Below are 22,943 nucleotides of genomic sequence, written 5' to 3' on the forward strand. Positions count from 1 at the left end.
GAGATGCTCTATCAAATGACAAAAGCATTTGTTCAACTATGTTCATAGCAGTATTATTTGTAATAGCCAGAACCTGGAAACAACCTAGATGCCCTTCAATGGAAGAATGGATGAAGAAAGTATGGAATATATACACGCTAGAGTACTATGCTGCGGTAAAAAACAATGACTTCTCGAATTTTGCATGCAAATGGATGGAAATAGAAAACACTATCCTGAGTGAGGTGTCCCAGACCCAAAAAGATGAATATGGGATGTACTCACTCATAATTGGTTTCTAGCCATAAATAAGGACCACGGAGTCTACAATAGGTGAACCTAAAGAAGCTAAGGAAGAAGGTGAACCGAAGGAAAAACATATAGTTGTCCTCTTCGCTAAGGGAAGTAGACCAAATTTCCGGGGAGAAAATGGGATCTTGGGGGGGGGGGATGGGGGTAAGGGGAGATGGGGAGAGAAAAGGTAGAAGGGAAGGAGGGGGGACCTGGGAAATGGGAGAATTGGGATAAAGGAAAGGTGGATAGGGGAGCACGGAACCACAATTCTTAGTTAAGGGAGCCACTTTAGGGTGGGCAAGCGACTTGACCCTAGAGGGGCTCCCCAGTGCCCAAGATGAGGTTCCCAGTTAGTTCCTTGGGCAGCTGAGGATTGGGAACCTGAAATGACCCTATCCTAGAGCAATACTGACGAATATCTTGCATATCATCATAGAATCTTCATCTGGTGATGGATAGAGATCGAGACAGTGACCCACACAGGAGCACTGGACTGAGCTCCCAAGGTCCCAAGGAGGAGCAGAAGGAGGGAGAACATGAGCAAAGAATTCGGGACCACGAGGCGTGCATCCACCCACTGAGACAGAGGAGCTGATCTACGGGGAGCTCACCAAGGCCAGCTGGACTGTGACCGAAAAAGCATGGGATAAAACCGGACTCTCTGAACATGGCGAACAATGAGGGCTGATGAGACACCAAGGACAATGGCAGGGGGTTTTGATCCTACTTAATGTGCTGCCTTTGTGGGAGCCTAGCCAGTTTGGATGTTCACCTTCCTAGATATGGACGGAGAGGACCTAGGACTTAACACAGGGCAGGGAACCCGGACTGCTCTGTGGACTGGAGAGGGAGGGGGAGAGGAGTGGGGGGAGGCGGAGAAGGGTGGGAGGAGGGGGAGAAGGGTGGGAGGAGGGGAAGGGAAATGGGAGGCTGGGAGGAGGTGGAAACTTGTTTTTTGTTTATGTTTTTTTTTCTTCTTTTCGCAATAAAAATAAATAAATAAATAAATAAATTAAAAAAATGGCAATTCTACCAAAAGCAATCTATAGATTCAATGCAATCCCCATCAAAATTCTTCACAGATCTGGAGAAGACAATAATCAACTTTATATGGAAAAACAAAAAACCCAGGATAGCCCAAACAATCTTATACAACAAAGGATCGACTGGAGGCATTACCTTCCCTGAATTGGGGTTGTTTAAAGGAACAGAACTGACAGAATCCCATGTATATTATTTATTATACTGGCTAACAAGATTCCATCCTGGTAGTTTATCAGTGGCTGTCTTATGATGAAAGGGCTGAAAATCTGGCAATTGTTCAGTCCATGAAACCACACGTCTCAGAAGTACCAATCTGGAGTACTACAGGATTCTTAGATGTCTCTGTTCGGTCTCTTTTAGAATCTAAGAAATGTTGGCAGCAACTTGACATATGAACTTCTCAATGAGAGTGTGGGCAAAAATAATAATAATCATATTAAGAAAATCTTTCTCTGGATTGCCCAACATTGAGTTCTTGAGTTCTAGCTGATTTCATGTACAGTCAAATTGACAGCCAAGACTTGCCATCATGAGGGTCATCTCTCATTCCCAAAGGTCTACTCAGGGATAGAATGAAACTATTATAGGCACTCCCTTCAGACAGTGTATAAATTCAGATTCTTAATGTTTGTGCCAGGTCATAACCTCTTCTTTCTATAAATTCATACCAAAAGTGAAGTTAGTGCCTCAATTTCAAATAGTGTCGCAGGCAAACCAGTTGTCTGGACTTTGAGTTAAGAAATATGATTACTATCTGCATTTATACTAGCCACATGGGATAGTCGGGCTCTCATTCTGCCTTAAGATGATGCAAGTTAAAAATAAGAGGAGGAAGGTCTGAGAGAAGGGCTTCTCTGAAGTCCTTTACTTTTTTACCTTTTACAAATTAATTCCCACTAGACAGTGACTCTTTGTCAAGGTCAGGAATGACAGTATCTTCCAGCCCAGTTATGTTATTCATTTTAAACCACGTCAAGAGCTGCCTGGAGATGGCTTGTCTATTTTGTTGTCAAACCTGTCATTTAACTATAGAGCTATGTTTGCTGCTGCTCAGCCACAAATAACAGAATTAAGAGCTCACTTTATGAAAAGGCCTTAGAATTTTTCTTGAAATATTTTCAGCTAAGAATTACAAAACATTCCTTAAAATAAACAGCAAGGAAAGAAGAATTCTTCATATTACAATGGAGGAAAACTTTAAAATTCTATTCAGTGGAAGCCCTTATACCTGAGGTAATCAATTACCTGAGAAAGTCAACTTAGTTTGGCAAGCATTGTGGTGACATTCACATCTCAAACATTCCTCTTCATTCACCAGCTGTATGGTAAGGGTGGCCCATTCTTTGTGCAGAAGGCTGCAGAATGAACTGTCCAACCTCGCAGTCTATTCCGTACATAAGCAGTCAGTGTGCACTATCCTGGTCTCTAAAGAGAACCAGAATTTACAGACACTTGAGAAGGAATTTCAGAGTGCTTTCCTCCAAGGTTTCTGTTATTTTCCTCATTTATATACATGCATATAGCAGTGGTTTGTAGAGTCCCTGGAGTTCTCAGATGTCAGAAAGGGTCTCTTTTTGAGCAGTTTATATGTTTATATGTCATTTACAGTATGTCATTTACAATAACATTTACAGCTGGTATGATCAGGTTTGTGAACAAACACTCTTGACTTTCCTGACATTTGCTTATGGAAGTAGAAATGGGCACACCTATCATCGAGCAGTCTTCTGGCCTCTGGCAGTTATTGGTCAGCAATTTGACTAAGGGAATGAGCAATTCAGTGTAGTAGTATCCTTGACACTTTAAATCTGTGTAACACACACACACACACTTCTGTACATACAGCTCCTCTGTGTAGTGATGCTAATTGTAGTGATGCTAATTTTTGCCAACTCTTTTATGCGTTTAAACCTCTTGCATTATAAAAGGCTTCTAATATGCAATGCTTTACCCAAAAAGTATGCTATGAGGCTGGTGTCCCCTAAACCAGAACTTTAATATACTCATCTTTCCCAGGCTCATATTCATGTTTCCTAACTGCATTATAAGTATTCTTTTTAAAAGGATTGCTAGGCATTCCTCCAACTGTATACATTCCAAGAAGTGTTTTTAATAATTATAGGCATTGGACATTGCTGGCCTAAAGAGTACATGCATAGATAAATATTTCATTTTTAAACTAGCTTTCCTCAAATGTTTGCTCTCATTAGTTGTTGTGTGTGCTGTTTGTAGAGTTATATGGATGTTGTCTACTGGGATTCTGCAGAGATTCGACTTCAGTAGAATAATCTAAGCAATGGTATACACCCATATGTCAGACAAAATTCAAAACCACGCTCCAGATAGACTTAACCAAAGGGCCATTCCTTCTGTGTCCCTCGGTTTCTTAAAATTATCCATAAAGAGGTTGGTCTTAATTTTTTTAGGGGGAACACTAATTAGCTCCTTGATAACTAACTGTTCTTTGTCCTTTCCTCCTCAACATGATCTTTACGTGGATTCTGGGGATCAAGCTCAGTTTATCAGACTTTGCATCAAATGCTTTACCCACTGAACCATCTTGAGGGTTCGTATTTTTAAAATATTCACAAGTTGTACTGCATGCTGTTACATATAGTGTGCTCCAATGTACTGGAGAATTCCTTCACTGGTAAAGAAGCCATGCTGACCACTAACCAGGTACGTGGTGACATAATACCATCTTTAATACGACACCAATCTCACGGATATAAATGATGACAGCAGGAAATGCATTTTCATGTTCTGCATTATAAACATGCCCTTGTACTCCAGCGTGTTGCTACTACATACCTCTGACACCTGCGTATGTCCTGGCTTTGATTCCACCTTTTCTATAAATTGTGACATTAATGTGGGGGAAGTGAAGTGTAATGGCCAAAGCTGTAATAATTTATTTTTCCATTCCTATATATTGCATAGCTTTCTGATACTGTAGGCAAGCATGGTACCAAAAGCCTAGCTTGTAACCAAGTTTGTGACAAAGTTCTTGGAACTCTTGGATGAAGTTCTTGGATAAGGAAATTTGAACTTTTGTTTTAATTGTTATTTTTGTTTTGTTTTAAGCAGAGTCTTACTATACAGTCCAGGTTTGCCTCAAGTTTACAGCCATCCTCCTGCCTTAGCCTCCTGATTGCTGGAATTATAGGTACATTCTGCTACACCTGTGTGCCTTGTTGTTAGTAACATGTGTGGGTAGTTTACAAATCAGAGTGTTCTCAGAGCCATTTGTTTGACAAGGAAATGAGTGTTCTTTGTTTGCACTTTGCTTCTGGAATGAGTTTGCAAATTAAAGGCTTTTAAAAAAAACAGATAAATTTGGAAATCTTTGTCACGACTTTCATGAAGATGGAAAGCAGCATATCTTGGAATTTGCAAGACTTATCTGCAGTCACATTCCCCCCCCCCCCCATTTTTTATTAGTGTATATCTATTGTAAAGAGTACTGGGTGTCACAAAAACAATTCCTCTCAAGTATATCATATATTTTGGGCATATTTGTCTCCGGCACACATCCCCTTTCTCTTTGGCCCTTACCAATAGTCTCCTTCCTTCCCATGGTTTCCCTCTGCTTTCACGTCATGCATGGCTCTACCTTTTCTATGAATTATGCCTTCTATAGACAATATTCCACATATACACATAAACTCCAGGAATGACAAATAAGAAAAAAACAGCTAACAGTTGTCTTCCTGAGTCTGGCTTATTTCATTTAACATGACTAGCCCCAGTTTTAGAAAAAGAAGCTCCACTGTGTTTGCACAGCATGTTTTCTTTAGCTGTTCTCTGCTGATAAACACTTGGGCTGATTGGATGCCTTGGCATTTGTGAACACCACAGAAATAAACATGGATATGCAAGTATCTGTACTACATTCATTTAGTCTTTTTGTTTATTTATCTGGGCTTAGAATGCCCAGGTCATATGGTAGTTCTGTTTTTGCTTTTTCAGAAACCTTCCTATTGGTTCCCATAGTACCTGGACTAATTTACAAGCTTCCAGTAACATAGAAGGGTCCCCTTTTCCCATGCCCTTCCCTCACTTGCTATTGTTTGTTTTGTTAAAAATAGACATTCTGACTGGGGTGACTGAAAGTCAATGTGGTTTTAATTTATATTTCCATGATGGTTAAGGATATTGAAAACTGTTCATATATTTTTTGGTCATTTGTATTTTTGTCTTTTGAGTGATGTCCATTAATTTTATTAATCTTTTTATGGATTAGCTTGTTTGAGCTTTATGATATTTTGTTTTTTAATTTATTCTAGATATTAATGCCTTTTCTGATAGATAGCTAGTTAATATTTTTTTCAGTTCTGTAGTCTATCTTTTTTTATATAACCAAGAACTACCTGACCAAACGTGGCACTGCCGACATTGAAGTGGTGAAGTGAGTTTTCTTTGCCTCTAGAGCCACCTAGAGGCCGGTTCGACAGGGCGGCCCTCCTTCCTTTTCCTCCTATTTCCTGTTTCACTCACTCTTCTCTCTCTCTTTCTTTCTTTATTTTTTTCCCTTTGTTTCTTTCTCTCTTGGTGGCTTCTGGTACCCCCAACTAGAAAAAGATTTTCCCAGAATCACCCTCCTCTGCCAGGGAAGGTGCTTGGCACGGCTTTTGTCTTCCACCCCTTTCCATTTCCCAGGAATTTCCCCATCAATACTGTCAGTATAATTTATCCTGGGTATTTTATAAATTTTTAGAAATTGCTGAGGGAATTTTGTTTTTGTTTGTTTGTTTTTGCATTCTGGATATCAATTATATTTTTTGATTGATTAACTTCTACCCATCAAGAAAATAATGTCCACATTCATCAAGTACAATTTAAACAATCTTTCTTTTTTCCTTCTAGATATAAAATTGCTGCATCCCTTAGTGTGTGTAAGGCACACAAAAGATACCTTTACTAATAAAAATAATCAAGATTATTTCAAATAAAATAATTTCTTTTTTTTGGACATTTCTTATGCCAGCTACTACAGTTTTGTTGTCTATAATATTTGATGGGATTATTGTCATCACTAGTGTCTTAACTCTATTAAATATATATATATATATATAAAGTATGACATGTAATATCTCCTATATAATGTGTAATACATAGAATATATTATACAATGTGTAATTTTAGATAAAATATTATGATTCTCTGTGGCTTTTTGAAACATCCTTAGTGTTATTTATCTCCTCATTCTCTCTCCTTCTCTGTTGTCCTCCCTACCCTCTCCCCAGTTTGAACCCCTTACCCTGTTACTCCCATTTCCTCCTTCTTAGAACATGTATCCTACTACCGATCCCTCTGGAGTTCCTCCCCCTACAATGGTCTCCTTTAATTTTCCTGGTATACAGAGACAGCAGTTTGTATACACACACCTGAAGATTCAGAGTTAGGAACCACAAATAAGAGCAAACGTGGTGTTTGACTGCCTGGGTTAACTCACTTCATATAGTATTTTCTTGTTCTATCCATTCACCTTGCAAATCTCATGATTTCATTTTTCTTTACAAATGAATAGTATTCCATTCTGTATATGAACAGTTTTGTCATCCACTCATCAGTTAAAGGATATTTAAGTTGTTTCTATTTTCTAGCTCTTATGAATAGAGCAGTAATGAATACAGTTGGGAAATTATCTGTAGTAGAATGTTGAGTCATTTGGCCATATGTGAAGGAGCTGGTATAGCAGGGTCTATGGTAGATCTGCACTTACCCTTTTTTTAATTTTCCACACTGATTTCCAGAGAGACTAGACAGTATATGGGATTTTCCCTTTCCCCACAGCTACTCGTTTTGATGATCTTAGCCTCTCTGACTGAGGTTAGATAAAATCTCAAAATTGCTTTAGTTTCCATTTCCCTATTATTGCTAAAGATCTTGAACACTTAATGATCAACTTAGTCATTTCTGTGTCTTATTTTTAGAAGTCTCTGTTTAGATTTATAGGCCATTTTTAAATGGGAAATTTGTATTCTTGACCCTTCTTTTTTTAATTCTTTATATATTCTTTTTTTTTAAAGATTTATTTATTTATCATGTATACAACATTTCTTTCATGTATGCTTGCATGCCAGAAGAGGGCACCAGATCTCATTATAGATGGCTGTGAGCCACCATGTGGTTGCTGGGAATTGAACTCAGGACCTCTGGAAGAGCAGTCAGTGCTCTTAACCTCTGAGCCATCTCTCCAGCCCTTCTTTATGTATTCTTGACATTAGTCCCCTATCAGATGCATAACTGATAGGTTCTCTCCCATTCCATGGGCTTCCTTTTTCTGTTGATTGTTTCCTTTGGTGTATAAAAGCTCCTTAGTTTTATAAAGTCTCGGTCATCATTTAGTCACCTTGATTCTTAGGCAAAAACTTTTGTCAATTCCAAAAGTGCCTCCCTGTATCTCGTAGAGTAGGGCCTGTGTTTTTTGTAGCAGTTTCGGTGTTCCGGGTTTCACATTGAGGCCTTTGCTCTACTTGGAGTTAATTTTTATTCAGAGTAATAGATATAGTTCTAATTCCATTCTTCTGCATGTGGACATCCAATCTTGTCATAACATTTGTCAAAGATACTATTTTTTCCAATATATGATTTAGAAATATTTGTCAAATATCAAATGGCTGTGGTTACATAGTCATATCAAGTCTTTTATTTTGTTTCATTTGTCTACGTATCTGATTTGATACCAGAACCATACTCTCTCTAACATTGTAACTTTGCAGTATGTCTTGCAGGACACCCACTCTCTAGGCCCTCCATACCTGGGCAAAACCCCGAGCCCCTCCCCCACCTGCTTCAGCTTCTCTAGTCAGTCAGCAAGTTTCCTGCACATAGACTGCTCACACCCCGTCCCATCCATCAGACCCTGTAAGTTACAAGTACCACTCTGCACCCAAACCCTCCTATCCCCCAACAACCTCAGTGGAACTCTGAAACACAGCCTGCTACTACACAGAGAAGACCAAGCGAGAAACACTGAAACACAAGCTGCAAGCACACAGAGAGAACAAAGAGAGAGGACCAAGAGAGGAACTCTGAAGCACAAACTGTGACAGCACAGAGTGCACTAAGAGCATGAACCAAAGAGCAGGGCAAGAGAGTGGATCAAGAGAGACCTCAGCGGTTCCCTGAGACACAGACAGCGACAGTACAGAGCAGACCAAGAACAGTTCCCAAAGATGTAGACAGCCACTGTGAGGATTGATCTAAGAGGCAAAGACACTGGCAGCACCAATTTGAGGAAGAGCTGGTTACACACCAATACAAGAATCCATTCAATACCCCAAAAGGCAATATGGTAATACCAGAACCCAGTGGTCATACAACAGGAAGATTTGATTAACCTAACCCAGAAGAAGCAGAAGAAAATAATTTTATTTATTTATTCGTTTATTTATTTATTTTGATTTTCGAGACAGGGTTTCTCGGTAGCTTTTTGGTTCCTGTTCTGGAACTAGCCCTTCTAGTCCAGGCTGGCCTCGAACTCACAGAGATCCGTCTGCCTCTGCCTCCCGAGTGCTGGGATTAAAGGCATGCACCACCACCGCCCGGCAAGAAAATAATTTTAAATGTAACATTATGAGGATGGTGACCACCTTTAAAGAAGAAATAAAAAATTCCCTTAAAGAAACTGAGGAAAATATAAACAAAAAAGTAAAAGAACTCAATAAATCACTCAAAGATACCCAAGAAAACCAAGAAAAAACAGTCAACCAGGTAAAGTAAACAATTCAAACAGGACAAGACTTGAAGGCTGACATAGAGGCAATGAAGAAAACACAAACCGAGAAAATTCTGGATATGGAAAATCTGGAAAAATGAATGGGACTGACAGTGGCAACCATAACCAACAGAAAACAAGAGATAAAAGAGAGAATCTCAGGTATTGAAGATACTATAGGGGAAATAGATTCATTGGCCAAAGAAAATATTAAATCCAAAAAATTCTTAACACAAAACATCCAGGAAATCTGGGACACCATGAAAAGATCAAACCTTAGAATCATAGGGATAGAAGAAGGTGAAGAACTCCAGCTCAAAGGCACATAAATTATATTCAACAAATGAGAGAAGAAAACTTTCCCAACTAAAGAAGAATATGCCTATGAAGGTACAAGAATACCAAATAGACTGGACCAAAAAAGTCCCCCTGCTATATAATAATCAAAATGCAAAACATAGAGAATAAAGAAAGTCTATGAAGAGCTGCAAAGGAAAAAGTTCAAGTAACACATAAAGGCAGACATAACAACCAGAATTACACCTGTATTCTCAATGGAAACCATGAAAGTCAGACGTGCTGCAGACACTAAGAGACCACAGCTGCAAGCACAGACTACTATACCCAGCAAAGCTTTCAATCACCATCGATGGAGAAAACAGAATATTTCATGACAAAAATAGATTTAAATAATACATAGCCACAAACCCAGCCCTACAGAAAGTACCAGAAGGAAAACCCCAACCCAAGGAAGCTAACTGCACCCACAAAAACAAAGGCAACAGATAACCTCACACCAGCAAACCCCAAAGAAAGGAAAGACACAAACACTACCACCAAAAAATAACAGGAATTAACCAACACTGGTCATTAATATTTCTTAATATCAATGAACTAAATTCACCTATAAAAAAACACAGGCCAACAGAATGGATACAAAAGCAGGATCCATTCTTCTGTTGTATACAAGAAACACACCTCAACCCCAAACACAGACGTTACCTCAGAGTTAAGGGTTGGGAAAAGATTTTCTAATCAAATGGACCTAAGAAACAAGCTGGTGTACGTATGTATACCATAATTTTTCTTTGTTTGATTGTTTTTTTCACTAGATAAAACATTTTATTTTACTTTATTTTTATTAAAAATTTCTACCTCCTCCCATTTCCCTCCCCCTACCTCCAATCCCCCTCCCCCTCCCTCTCCAGTCCAAAGAGCAGTCAGGGTTCCCTGCTCTGTGGGAAGTCCAAGGTCCTTTCCCCTTGATCCAGGTCCAGGAAGGTGAGCATCCAAACAGGCTAGGCTACCACAAAGCCAGTACATGTAGTAGGATCAAAACCCAGTGCCGTTGTCCTTGGCTTCTCAGTCAGCCCTCATTGTCAGCCACATTCAGAGACTCCGGTTTGATCACATGCTCCATCGTGTAATCCGGCTGGCCTTGGTGAGCTCCCATTAGATCAGCCCCACCATCTCAGTGGATGGGCACACCCCTCGCGGTCCTGACTTCCTTGCTCATGTTTTCCTCCTGCTCCTCATTTGGACCTTGGGAGCTCAGTCCAGTGCTCAATGTGGGTCTCTGTCTCTATCTCCATCCATCGCCAGATGAAGGTTCTATGGTGATATGCAAAATATTCATCAGAGTGGCTATAGAATAGGGCCAGTTCAGGTGCCCTCTCCTCAGCTTCCCAAGCAACAAGCTGGGGACATCTCTTTGGACACGTGGGAACCCCTCTAGAGTCAAGTCTCTTGCCAACCCTAAAATGGCTCCCTTAATTAAGATATCTACTTCCCTGTTCCCATATCCTACCTTCCTCCATCCCAACCATCCCATTCCCCCAAGTTCACCCCATCCTCCCCTTCTCCCTACTCTCTCCCTCTCTTCCCTTACCCCCACCCCAACCCCACCCCCAAGCTCCCAATTTTTGCCTGGCAATCTTGTCTACTTCCAATATCCAAGAGGATAACTATATGTTTTTCTTTGGGTTCACCTTCTTATTTAGCTTTTCTAGGATCACAAATTATAGGCTCAATGTCTTTTATTTATGGCTAGAATCCACTTATGAGTGAGTACATACCATATTCATCTTTTTGGGTCTGGGTTACCTCACTCAGGATAGTGTTTTCTATTTCCATCCATTTGCATGCAAAATACAAGATGTCATTTGTTTTTTGCTGGTACAAAAGCCCTTCTTTAATAGTACCATGGAGGCTTAAATACCCAGCAGTCAATGGCCAATAGGTGAAAATCCCATCCTCTGATCCTATAGGCAAGGCACAGCTTTAAGGCTCTAGCAGGGAAGAGCAGCTGAAGGCCAGGACTCCAATTGGTCCCAACACTTAATTAGCAGAAAATATGTTTAAAGTATACTTTTGATAAAGAACTGTTTTTAAAATATACAGAAAGCTAATAGCCAGCATTCCAAATTAATATCACCTATGGAAATATTGGCAGATATTTCACTAGAGAAATGATGCAGGATTACTAAACATGTGACAACTCATTCATTGTCATTAAACATGATCACCTGTATAATTCACAAATAAACTGCTAAGTGATTATCATCAAATCCTTAAGAGAGTTAGTATTTTAAGATATAAGTTAGTAGTAGTATTTGGTAGCAATCACTAATAGGAACAAATTTCCTGTTGAATTTGAATTAGATGATAACCTGGATATTAATCATACAAGGCATTAATAGCAAGAACTCTAAAAGCTATTGGCATATGCAAAACTCAGGGATTTTAAATACATGCATACCCACACACGTAAGTATGTATGTGAATTTTTTGAAACAGTTTCTCTGAATAACTTTGGTGCCTGTTCTGAAACTATCTCTTTTTTACTAGACTCGCCTTAAAGTTAAAGAGCTCCACCTGCCTCTGCCTTCCAAGTTCTGGGATTAAAGGCCTATACCACCACCACCTGACTATTTCTCTTAAGATAGTAAACAGTGCCGGGTGTGGTATCACATGTGTTTAATCCCAGGGCTGGGGGCCAAGGAAGACTGATCTTTATGAGTTCTAGGCCAGCCTGGTTCTAGGACAGGGTTAGTTCCAGCACAACCAGAAACCCTTGTCTCGAAAAAACAAATAGAGAATAAACAATGATACATTCTTTAATACTTCTTGGCACTCATCCAGTGAATGAATAAATTTCTTAGTTAACTGATATTCAAGAGTTAACATTCAGAAATTTAGACTAACTATAAAATAAGATAAATAATTACAATAATGTTCTCAATACACTTATGTTTTTAAAGTCCTGTAGGATACCAAATTAGTAATCATTCATTAAAATGCAATAGTAATTACCTCACAGTATTCAAAATCTATCAGTCTTGGATTAATAAAAAAATAAAGTACTTCCCCTTGCAATACTTTGATCAAGGACAAATCAAGATTTGAATTCTCTACTGCCTATGTCTTCTGTGTCTCCAGCCTGCTTGTAGATTATGGGTTCTATTATCTGATCTGTGTCTATCTGACATCTAAGTGTCTTGTCTTGTCCCTCTGTCTTTGTCCCTAACAAATGGATTTTTTTGTTGTTTAAGTTTTTTTTAGTTGTTGAAAAAAATTTTCTGCCTCCTCTCCGTTTCCCATTGCCCTCCCCCTCCTCCCACACATCGCCCCCTCCTCCCACTCCCCTTTCCCTCTCCCAACTCCTCTCCCCCTCCCACACTCCATTTCCCCTCCCTCTTGAGACTGAAGAGCAGTCCATATTCCCTGCCCTGCGGGAAGTCCAAGGTCCTCCCATTTCTATCCAGGTCCAGGAAGGTGAGCATCCAAACAGGCTAGGCTACCACAAAGCCAGTTCATGCATTAGGATCAAACCTAGTGCCAATGTCCTTGGCTTCTCATCAGCCTTCATTGTCCGCCATGTTCAGAGAGTCCGGTTTCATCCCATGCTTATTCAGTCCCAGTCCAACTGGCCTTGGTGAGCTCCCAATAGATCAGTTCCACTGTCACAGTAGGTGGGTGCACCCCTCGTGGTCCTGACTTCCTTGCTCAAGTTCTCCCTCCTTCTGCTCCACATTTGGACCTTAGGAGCTCAGTCCGGTGCTCCAATTTGGGTCTCTGTCTCTATCTAGATCCATCGCCAGATGAAGGTTCTAAGGTGATATGCAAGGTATTCATCAGTATGGCTATAGGATAGGGCCATTTCAGGTTCCTCTCCTCAGTTGCCCAAGGTACTAGCTGGAGACATCTCCCTGGACACCTGCGAGCCCCTCTACAGTCAAGTCTCCTGCCAACCCTAAGGTGGCTCCCTTAATTAGGATATATATTTCTCTGTTCCCCTATCCACCCTTCCTTTATCCCAACCATCCCATTCCCCCAAGCTCCCCCCATCCTCCCCTTCTCACATTTCTCATCCCATTTCCCCTTAGCCCCATGCCACCTCACCCCCAAGTTCCCAGTTTTTGCCCGGAAATCTTGTATACTTCCCATATCCAGGAGGATAACTATATGTTTTTCTTTGGGTTTACCTTCTTATTTAGCTTCTCTAGGATCACAAATTATATGCTCATGTCCTTTATTTATGGCTAGAAACCAATTATGAGTGAGTACATCCCATGTTCATCTTTTTGGGTCTGGGATACCTCACTCAGGATAGTGTTTTCTATTTCCATCCATTTGCATGCAAAATTCACGATGTCATTGTTTTTTACCGCTGAGTAGTACTCTAATGTGTATATATTCCACACTTTCTTCATCCATTCTTCCATTGAAGGGCATATAGGTTGTTTCCGGGTTCTGGCTATTACAAATAATTCTGCTATGAACATAGTTGAACAAATGCTTTTGTCATATGATAGGGCATCTCTTGGGTATATTCCCAAGAGTGGTATTACTGGATCTTGGGGTAGGTTGATCCGGAATTTCCTGAGAAATCGCCACACTGATTTCCAAAGTGGTTGCACAAGGTTGCATTCCCACCAGCAATGGATGAGTGTACCCCTTACTCCACAACCTCTCTAGCAAAGGCTGTCATTGGTGTTTTTGATTTTAGCCATTCTGACAGGTGTAAGATGGTATCTCAAAGTTGTTTTAATTTGTATTTCCCTGATTGCTAAGGAGGTTGAGCATGACCTTAAGTGTCTTTTGGCCATTTGAATTTCTTCTGTTGAGAATTCTGTTTAGTTCAGTGCCCCATTTTTTAATTGGATTAATTAGCATTTTAAAGTCTACTTTCTTGAGTTCTTTATATATTTTGGAGATCAGACCTTTGTCTGTTGCAGGGTTTGTGAAGATCTTCTCCCAGTCAGTGGGTTGCCTTTTTGTCTTAGTGACAGTGTCCTTTTCTTTACAGAAGCTTCTCAGTTTCAGGAGGTCCCACTTATTCAATGTTGCCCTTAATGTTTGTGCTGCTGGGGATATACGTAGGAAGTAATCTCCTGTACCCATGTGTTGTAGAGTACTTCCCACTTTTTCTTCTATCAGATTCAGTGTGCTCAGACTGATATTGATGTCTTTAATACATTTGGGCTTGAGTTTTGTGCATGGCGATATATATGGATCTATTTTCATTCTTCTACAGGTTGACAACCAGTTCTGCCAGCACCATTTGTTGAAGATGCTTTCTTTCTACCATTGAATACTTTTAGCTCCTTTATCAAAAATCAGGTGTTCATAGGTTTGTGGGTTAAAATCCGAGTCTTCTACTCGATTCCATTGATCGACTTCGCTGTTTTTATGCCAATACCAAGCTGTTTTCAATACTGAAGCTCTGTAATAGAGTTTGAAGTCAGGGATGGTAATGCCTCCAGACAATCCTTTATTGTATAAGATTGTTTTGGCTATCCTGGGTTTTTTGTTTTTCCATATAAAGTTGATTATTGTTTTCTCAAAATCTGTGAAGAATTTTGATGGGATTTTAATGGGGATTGCATTGAATCTATAAATTGCCCTTGGTAGAATTGCCATTTTTACTATGTTGATCCTCCCAATCCAAGAGCAAGGGAGATCCTTCCATTTTCTGGTATCCTCCTCAATTTCTTTCCTCAAAGACTTAAAGTTCTTGTCAAATAGATTCTTCACTTCCTTGGTTAGAGTTACCCCAAGATAATTTATGCTATTTGTGGCTATCGTGAAAGGTGATGCTTCTCTGATTTCCTTCTCTGCTTCCTTATCCTTTGTGTATAGGAGGGCAACTGATTTTTTGGAATTCATCTTATATCCTGCCATGCTACTAAAGGTGTTTATCAGCTTGAGGAGTTCTTTGGTGGAGTTTTGGGGTCACTTATGTACACTATCATATCATCTGCAAATAATGAAAGTTTAACTTCTTCCTTTCCAATTTGAATCCCCTTGATCCCCTTATGTTGTCTTATTGCTATTGCTAGAACTTCAAGCACTATATTGAAGAGGTATGGAGAGAGTGGAAAGCCTTGTTGTGTTCCTGATTTTAGTGAGATGGCTTTGAGTTTCTCTCCATTTAATTTGATGTTAGCTTCGGCTTGCTATAAATAGCCTTTATTATAGTTAGGTATGACCCTTGTATCCCTAATCTCTCCAAGACCTTTATCATAAAGGGATGATGAATTTTGTCAAATGCTTTTTCAGCATCTAATGAAATAATCATATGGTTTTTTCTCTTTCAGTTTATTTATATGATGGATTACATTGATAGATTTCATATGTTGAACCAGCCCTGCATCTCTGGGATGAAGCCTACTTGATCATAATGGATAATTTTTCTAATGTGTTCTTGGATTCGGTTTGCCAGTATTTTGTTGAGGATTTTTGCGTCGATGTTCATGAGTGAGATTGGCCTGTAATTCTCTTTCTTCATTGAGTCTTTGTGTGGTTTTGGTATCAGGGTAACTATAGCTTCATAAAAGGAATTTGGCAATGACTTTCTGTTTCTATATTGTGAAATACATTAAGGAGTATAGGTATTAGGTCTTCTTGGAAGTTCTGGTAGAATTCTGCATTGAAACAGTCTGGACCTGGGCTTTTTTTGGTAGGGAGGGTTTTTTTTATAACAACTTCTAATTCTTTGTGACTAACAGGTCTATTTAGAATGTTCACCTGGTCCTGGTTTAACTTTGGTATATGGTACTTATCTAAAAAAGTGTCCATTTCTTTTGCATTTTCCAATTTTGTGGCATAGAGGCTTTTGTAGTAAGATCTAATGATTTTCTGAATTCCGTCTGTGTCTGTGGTTATGTCTCCCTTTTTGTTTCTGATCTTGTTAAATTGTGTATTCTCTCTCCGCCGTTTAATTAGTTTGGATAGGGGTTTATCAATCTTGTCGATTTTCTCCAAGAACCAGCTTTTTGTTTCATTGATTCTTTGGATTGTTTTCTGTGTTTCTATTTTGTTGATTTCAGCCCTCAGTTTGATTGTTTCCAGTCTTCTACTCCTCCTAGGTGGGTCTGCTTCTTTTTTTTTTTCTAGAGCTTTCAGGTGGGCTATTAAGTCTCCAATGTGTGCTTTCTCTGTTTTAAGTGGGCACTTAGTGCTATGAACTTTCCTCTTGGCACTGCTTTCATAGTGTCCCATAGGTTTGAGTATGTTGAGTCTTTATTTTCAATGAATTCAAGAAAGACTTTAATTTCTTTCTTTATTCCTTCCTTGATCCAGGTATGGTTCAGTAGTTGACTGTCCAGTCTCCATGAGTTTGTAGGCTTTCTGGGGGTACCATTGTTGTTGAATGCTAACTTTAATCCATGGTGATCAGATAAGACACAGGTGGTTACTAATATTTTTTTGTAACTGTGGATGTTTGTTTTGTTACCGAATATGTGGTCAATTTTCGAGAAGGTTCCATGAGCTGCAGAGAAGAAGGTATATTCTTTCCTATTTGGGTGGAATGTTCTATAGATATCTGTTAAGTCCATTTGATTCATTACCTCCCTTAATCCTTTTATTTCTCTGTTATGTTTCTGCCTGATTGACCTGTCCATTGGTGAGAGAGGAGTGTTGAAGTCTCCTACTATTAGTGTGTGTGGTTTGATGGACTGCCTTGAGTTTTAGTAATGTTTCTTTTATGTACGTGGGTGCTTTTATATTAGGTGCATAGATATTCAGGATTGAGACTTTGTCCTGATGAATTGTTCCTGTTATGAGTATAAAATGTCCCTCTCCATCTCTTCTGATTGATTTTAGTTTGAAGTCAACTTTGTTAGAAATTAGTATGGCCACACCTGCTTGTTTCTTAGGTCCATTTGCTTGATAAACCTTTCCCCAGCCCTTTACTCTGAGTAGATGTCTTTCTTTGTGGTTGAGGTGTGTTTCTTGTAAACAGCAGAACGTTGGATCCTGTTTTTGTATCCAATATCTTAGCCTGTGCCTCTTTATAGGTGAGTTGAGTCCATTGATATTAAGTGATATTAATGACCAGTGGTTGTTAACTCTGGTCATTTTTTTTCTTTTTTTTTTTTTTTTGGTTGTAGAGTTTGTGTGTTTCCCTTCTTCGAGTTATGCTGGTGAGGGGTCAGTAGATGTCTGAGTTATTGTGGGTATTGTTGGACTCCTTGGGTTGTGATTTTCCTTCTATTACTTTCTGTAAGGCTGGATTTGTGGCTACATACTGTTTAAATTTGTTTTTATCCTGGAAAATTTTGTTTTCTCCATTTATAGTGAACGAAAGCTTGGCTGGGTATAGTCTGGGCTTGCATCGATGGTCTCTTAGTTTCTGAAGTACATCTATCCAGGACCTTCTGGCTTTCATAGTTTCCATAGAGAAGTCAGGTGTAAGTCTGATAGGTTTACCTTCATAAGTAACTTGACCTTTTTCCTTTGCAGCTCTTAATATTCTTTCTTTATTCTGTATGTTTTGTGTTTTGATTATTATATGGCAAGGAAATGGTTTTTTTTTTTTTGATCCAGTCTATTCGGTGTTCTGTATGCTTCTTGAACTTTCAAAGGAATATCTTTCTTTAGGTTAGGAAAGTTTTCTTCTATAATTTTATTAAATATATTTTCTGGACCATTGAGCTGTACTTCTTTTCCTTCTTCTACCCCTATTATTCTTAGGCTTGGTCTTTTTATTTTGTCCCAGATTTCCTGAATGTTTTGTGATGAGAATTTGTTGGTTTTGCTGTTTTCTTTGATCAGTGTGTTTATTTTCTCTATGGTATCTTCAGTGTCTGAGATTCTTTCTTCTACCTCTTGTAATCTGTTGGTAGTACCTGTCTCTGTAGTTCCTGTTTGTTTACCCAGATTTTCCATCTCCATCCTTCGCTCGGTTTTCTTCATTACTTCCATTTCATTCTTCAAGTCTTGAACCGTTTCCCTTACCTGTTTGATTTCTTTTTCTTGTTTCTCTTGGTTTTCTTGGGTATCTTTGAGAGATTTATTCATTTCCTCTACCTTTTTGTTTGTAATCTCTAATTGTTTATGGCAGTTTTTCACCTCCTGTTTAAGGTCCTCTATTATTTTCATATAATTCACTTTTGATCTCGATTTCTTCTAATTCTTCTGGAGTAGGGTGTACAATTCTTCTTATTTCGGGATCCCTGGATTTTGATGATGTCATGTTGCCTTTCAGGTTGTTGGAGGAATTCTTGCATTGGCGCCTTCCCATCTCTTCCTTCAAATGGAGCCAGGAGAGGCCTGGTGTCTTGGTCCAGTCTTTGTTGTGACTGACTCTCTGGGTGTATCTCCTCAGTGTAGAAGCAGGAACCGTTCCCGTCCAGATGGAACTCCTCAGCACCGAAACATGGACACCTGGTAGTCCAATGACCTGCGGACAAAAGGGCAAACTTGGGGGGCAAGGGCAGGATAGAGTAGAACACAGGAGACCCTGCCATTCAAGCTGAAGGTGCCCACGCTCCCTTGCAGGGGTCCTTGATGTCTGCCCAGTAGGCAGGCATTCACCGCTCTGGGTGGGTAGCCTTAATGTAGGAGCAGGAAACTGTTCCTGAGCAAAGGACCTTGCAGACAAGGCAGGCTTGGGGAGGGGGGGGGGGTCATGTGTAAGAAAGACAGCCCTGCTGGAGCTGGGGGAGGGGGGTTTGTGCTCTCTTCTGGGACAGTCTGCCCCTGGATAGCACACACTCACCAGTCCAGATGGAACTCCTCAGCACCTAAACAGGGACTCCTTGTAGCCCAATGATCCAGGCACAAAAGGAAGAACGTGGCAGGCAGGGCGGGGTCCAGTAGAATACAGAGGACCCTGCAGCACAAGCTGAAGGTGCTCGTGCTCCCTTGCGGGGGACCTTGGGGCCTGCCTGTTAGGCAGGCACTCACCGCTCTGGGTGGGTAGCCCGTCCAGATGGAACTCCTCAGCCTGTTTGATTGTTTTTTAATTCACTTCCCAACAAATACTTCAGTTTTTTTTCCTATGATGTCCTCACTAAGTGAATCATATAAAAATTTAGTGAAAAAGTATTTTAGTAAAATTTTTTACGGAAAATTTTTGGACCTGTTTTCATATATAGTCCCATCTTGCTGGGAGATTGCTATCATTAAGTAGATCACATTGATCAAAACTTAGTGATTACATTCCTATTTTTGTCTCCTGAGTGCTGGTATTGCCACCACTCTAAGTTCAACATAGATTTTCATACAGGATTTCTTAAAATATTGATACAAAGCACATTTGTTTACACATGAGAAAATTGCAGACTTGTAAAACCTGCATTTGAGTAATGTTCTTCAATATGTTTACTGAGAAATAACATCCAGACTTGAATTTTAATATTTTGACACAATTCATCTATAATTATGCTCCTTTTAATGATTATTAGAGGTACTGAAACAGATGCTTACATATTCAGGATAAAGTATATTCAGAAGGAAGAGAACAATATTGTGTAATGTTTAAAGTGCAATAAGTTAACATCTATTCATAAATTTCAACATTAGTAAGATGAAACAATTATCCAATGAATACTGACTTTAAAATTGTATACACAATCTTTACTGTAAAAGTTTTTCCTTAAAAATAGTTATGCCTTAAAGTAGTATGTTTACCACTTTATTTATTTCTACTGATTAGTATCTCAGATACCTGGGAAGATATGTAAACTATTATAGACAGTTTTCTCTCAACCCTTAAACTATCATAACAGGCTACATACAATCAACACCAAGTTGGGATTTTTTTTCTCTCCCTGCCTGCAGCTTTTCTTTTTTTCTTTTCAGAATCTGGGATTCAGTATCTTCTAATGAGTTTTTTTCTAGACTATTTTGGTTTTTCTCTGATTCTTAGCAGACATGGTTGTACTATGGACCCAGTCAGCCTACAAAAGAATGAAGTTTCTCTTTCTCTAAACAAAAGTAAAAATGTAACATTTCTTCTTGCCTTGAAGTCTACAGAGAGAAGTTTATTGTACCTTTGTGGATGTATATTGTACATGCACATACAATAGATAAATGTGTACAATAAAGCACCAGTTGAAGAGTGAGAAAATTTATCATTAGTAATAACTAGTTGGAATAAGTGTACGTTGCATCTCATGTTTGTTTTCTATTAGTAGATTTTGTTTTTGTTGCTTGGAGGAAGATAATGGGTGGAGAATGAAGATTTTATATACATTCTCGGTTGTCAGAGAAGCAAAGAAACATATTCTTTAAACAGAAGTTGAAAGATGACAGTATTATTATGGGAGGGAGCACAAAAGTATGAGACTTTTATTTATTTATTTAATTTATTTTGTTAATATTATTAATAAAATAGCAAATATCACCTCACATCGTCATCAATCTTTCTGCTTTATTTATCTGTAAAACTTCAGGATCTAATATTCAGTTTACTTTATATTTTTCTCTACTTTTTAATCCATTTTTCTCTAGTTTCAATTTTGCTTATCTAATTTACATCTTATTTTTCCCCAAAAAACTCTCAATACTAGAAATTACATAAAAGTTTCTAATCATTAACTCTTCCCCTTGAAACCTAGAAAGATTGGCTTTAGACAAATAGCTCAAAAGAAAGGAATCCCTCAAGAGTTTTAGAAAGTAAAAGTCAAATATTTTTAAGTGTTTTCTTTTTAAAAGACTAGTGGATGTGTGGTTGACAGTTTACAAGATGTGAGGTAATAACTCACTTGATCTTGCTGGAAATTCATGAAATAATTCATTCTTTTTTCCAAGACAGGGTGTTTTTATGTAGCTCTTGCTGTCCTGGCACTTATTACATAGACCAGGCTGGCCTTTAACTCACAGAGATAAATCTGTGATCTGCCTCCCAAGTGCTGGGACTAAAAGCATGCACCATTACACTCAGCTATGAAAGAGGAGATAATTCTTGAATATGAAATTTAAGCCTTGGTAAATGGCAGGCTAAATTATTTTTTACTTATTTTCCAAAATGGCATTAAAATTTTCTGTTTTTGCTGTTTTGAGTCATCATCATCATTGTTGTTGTTGTTGTATTACTGTAGCTTGATAAAATTGATCAGTAGACATTTATTTATTGCCAGTTCCTTAGGTTTCTACAACAAATCTCTAGATAGATACAAACAACTGAGTTATATGGTGGTCTCCATGCTCATGCAGACTGCAGACAAATTAGGCTTAGAGTTTATATTAAGTGAAGAAACCATAGCAGGATGATGGAAAGACATATGTAGACAGAATAGAACTAATGAATGCTAAAGAGATGATGTTTAAAACTGAAGTCACCAATACAGAGGATGGGTATAAAATTATGTTTGCTCTGTTCCTCTGTGATACAATGAGACAAGAAGTCTCTTCATAGCTCCTTTCATGTCCTTGTTCCTCAAAGTATAGATAAAAGGGTTAAGCATAGGAGTCACCAAACTGTAGAACAGGGACAGAAGTTTGTTCTTGTCCTGAGAATTAGAAGATGAGGGTTGTACATACATGCTGATCACTGGCCCATAGAAAAGAGACACAACAACAACATGAGAACCACAAGTATTAAAGGCTTTCTTCTTGTCCTCTGAGGAACGAATCCTAAGCACAGTAGCTACAATGAACCCATAGGAAATAAGAATAAGTGACAAGGGAACCAGGGAGTAGAAAGTCCCTACAATGGAGAGCATAGCTATGTTGAAGGCGGTGTTAGCACAAGACATCTTGATCATCACTGGGACCTCACAGAGAAAGTTGTCTACCTTGTTGTTTCCACAAAGTGGCAGATTGACAGTGAGGGTTGATTGAAGCAAGGAGTTAGCCAAACCACTCAGCCATGCCATGGACACCAGGAGGATGCAGAGTTGCTGATGCATGATGGCTGAGTACCTTAGGGGCTTGCATATGGCCATGTAACGATCCAAAGACATCACAGCCAGGAGGATGCATTCTGTAGCCCCCAGGAAGTGAAAAACATAAAACTGTGTCACACAGCCTGCGTAGCTGATAGATTTATCTGGGCCCCAAAGATTCAGAAGCAGCTGAGGGATGGTGGTTGTGGTAAAACACAGATCCAAGAAGGAGAGGTTAGAAAGGAAGAAGTACATTGGACTGTCCAGTTGAGAGTCTATCCTGGATACAACAATAATTGAGATATTTCCCAGCACTGTGCAGACATAAGCAACAAGCACCATTATGAAGAGGGGCATTTCCAGCCATGGATGGTTGGAGAATCCCAAAAGAATGAAGATCTTTGGAGCACTTGCATTGCCTAGATTCATTACTTTTGTTGACTGGTGAATTCAAGAGAAGGTGAAGACTTGTATTTTAGTGTGGAATTTCTATAGCAATCAGATACAGAGTTAAGAAAAATTAAGAGACTTTTCTTGGAATGCCTCTTCACAGAACTGATTTAATACTTGCAGGCATGAAAATTAATAGTCTAAAGAAACAAATATTGCCTTTTAGTGCCTCCAAGAGAAATATTAATGAATCGAGACATTTAACCAAGAATTAATAATGCAACATATTTTAATAGAACAACAAACAATTAAGGAAAACTTAGATTGATCTTATGTGAGCTAGAAGAATAAATGGATGGTTCTTACCTCATGAATTTCTAAAATCCATGATCTAC

General features: G+C 39.0%; 1 protein-coding gene across 1 annotated transcript; it reads right to left on the reverse strand.

Moving 5' to 3' along the window:
* Window positions 1-21,636: 21,636 nt before the first annotated feature.
* On the reverse strand, window positions 21,637-22,587 carry LOC121443975 (olfactory receptor 2B11-like). Its single transcript, XM_041645728.1, has one exon. The coding sequence runs from the start codon at window positions 22,585-22,587 to the stop codon at window positions 21,637-21,639; it is 951 nt and encodes a 316-aa protein (XP_041501662.1).
* Between the last annotated feature and the right edge of the window lie 356 nt (window positions 22,588-22,943).

Source organism: Microtus oregoni, unplaced genomic scaffold (genome assembly GCF_018167655.1).
Source record: "Microtus oregoni isolate MIOR12 unplaced genomic scaffold, Mior012 000115F_ref0000277, whole genome shotgun sequence".
Lineage (NCBI taxonomy): Eukaryota > Metazoa > Chordata > Mammalia > Rodentia > Cricetidae > Microtus > Microtus oregoni.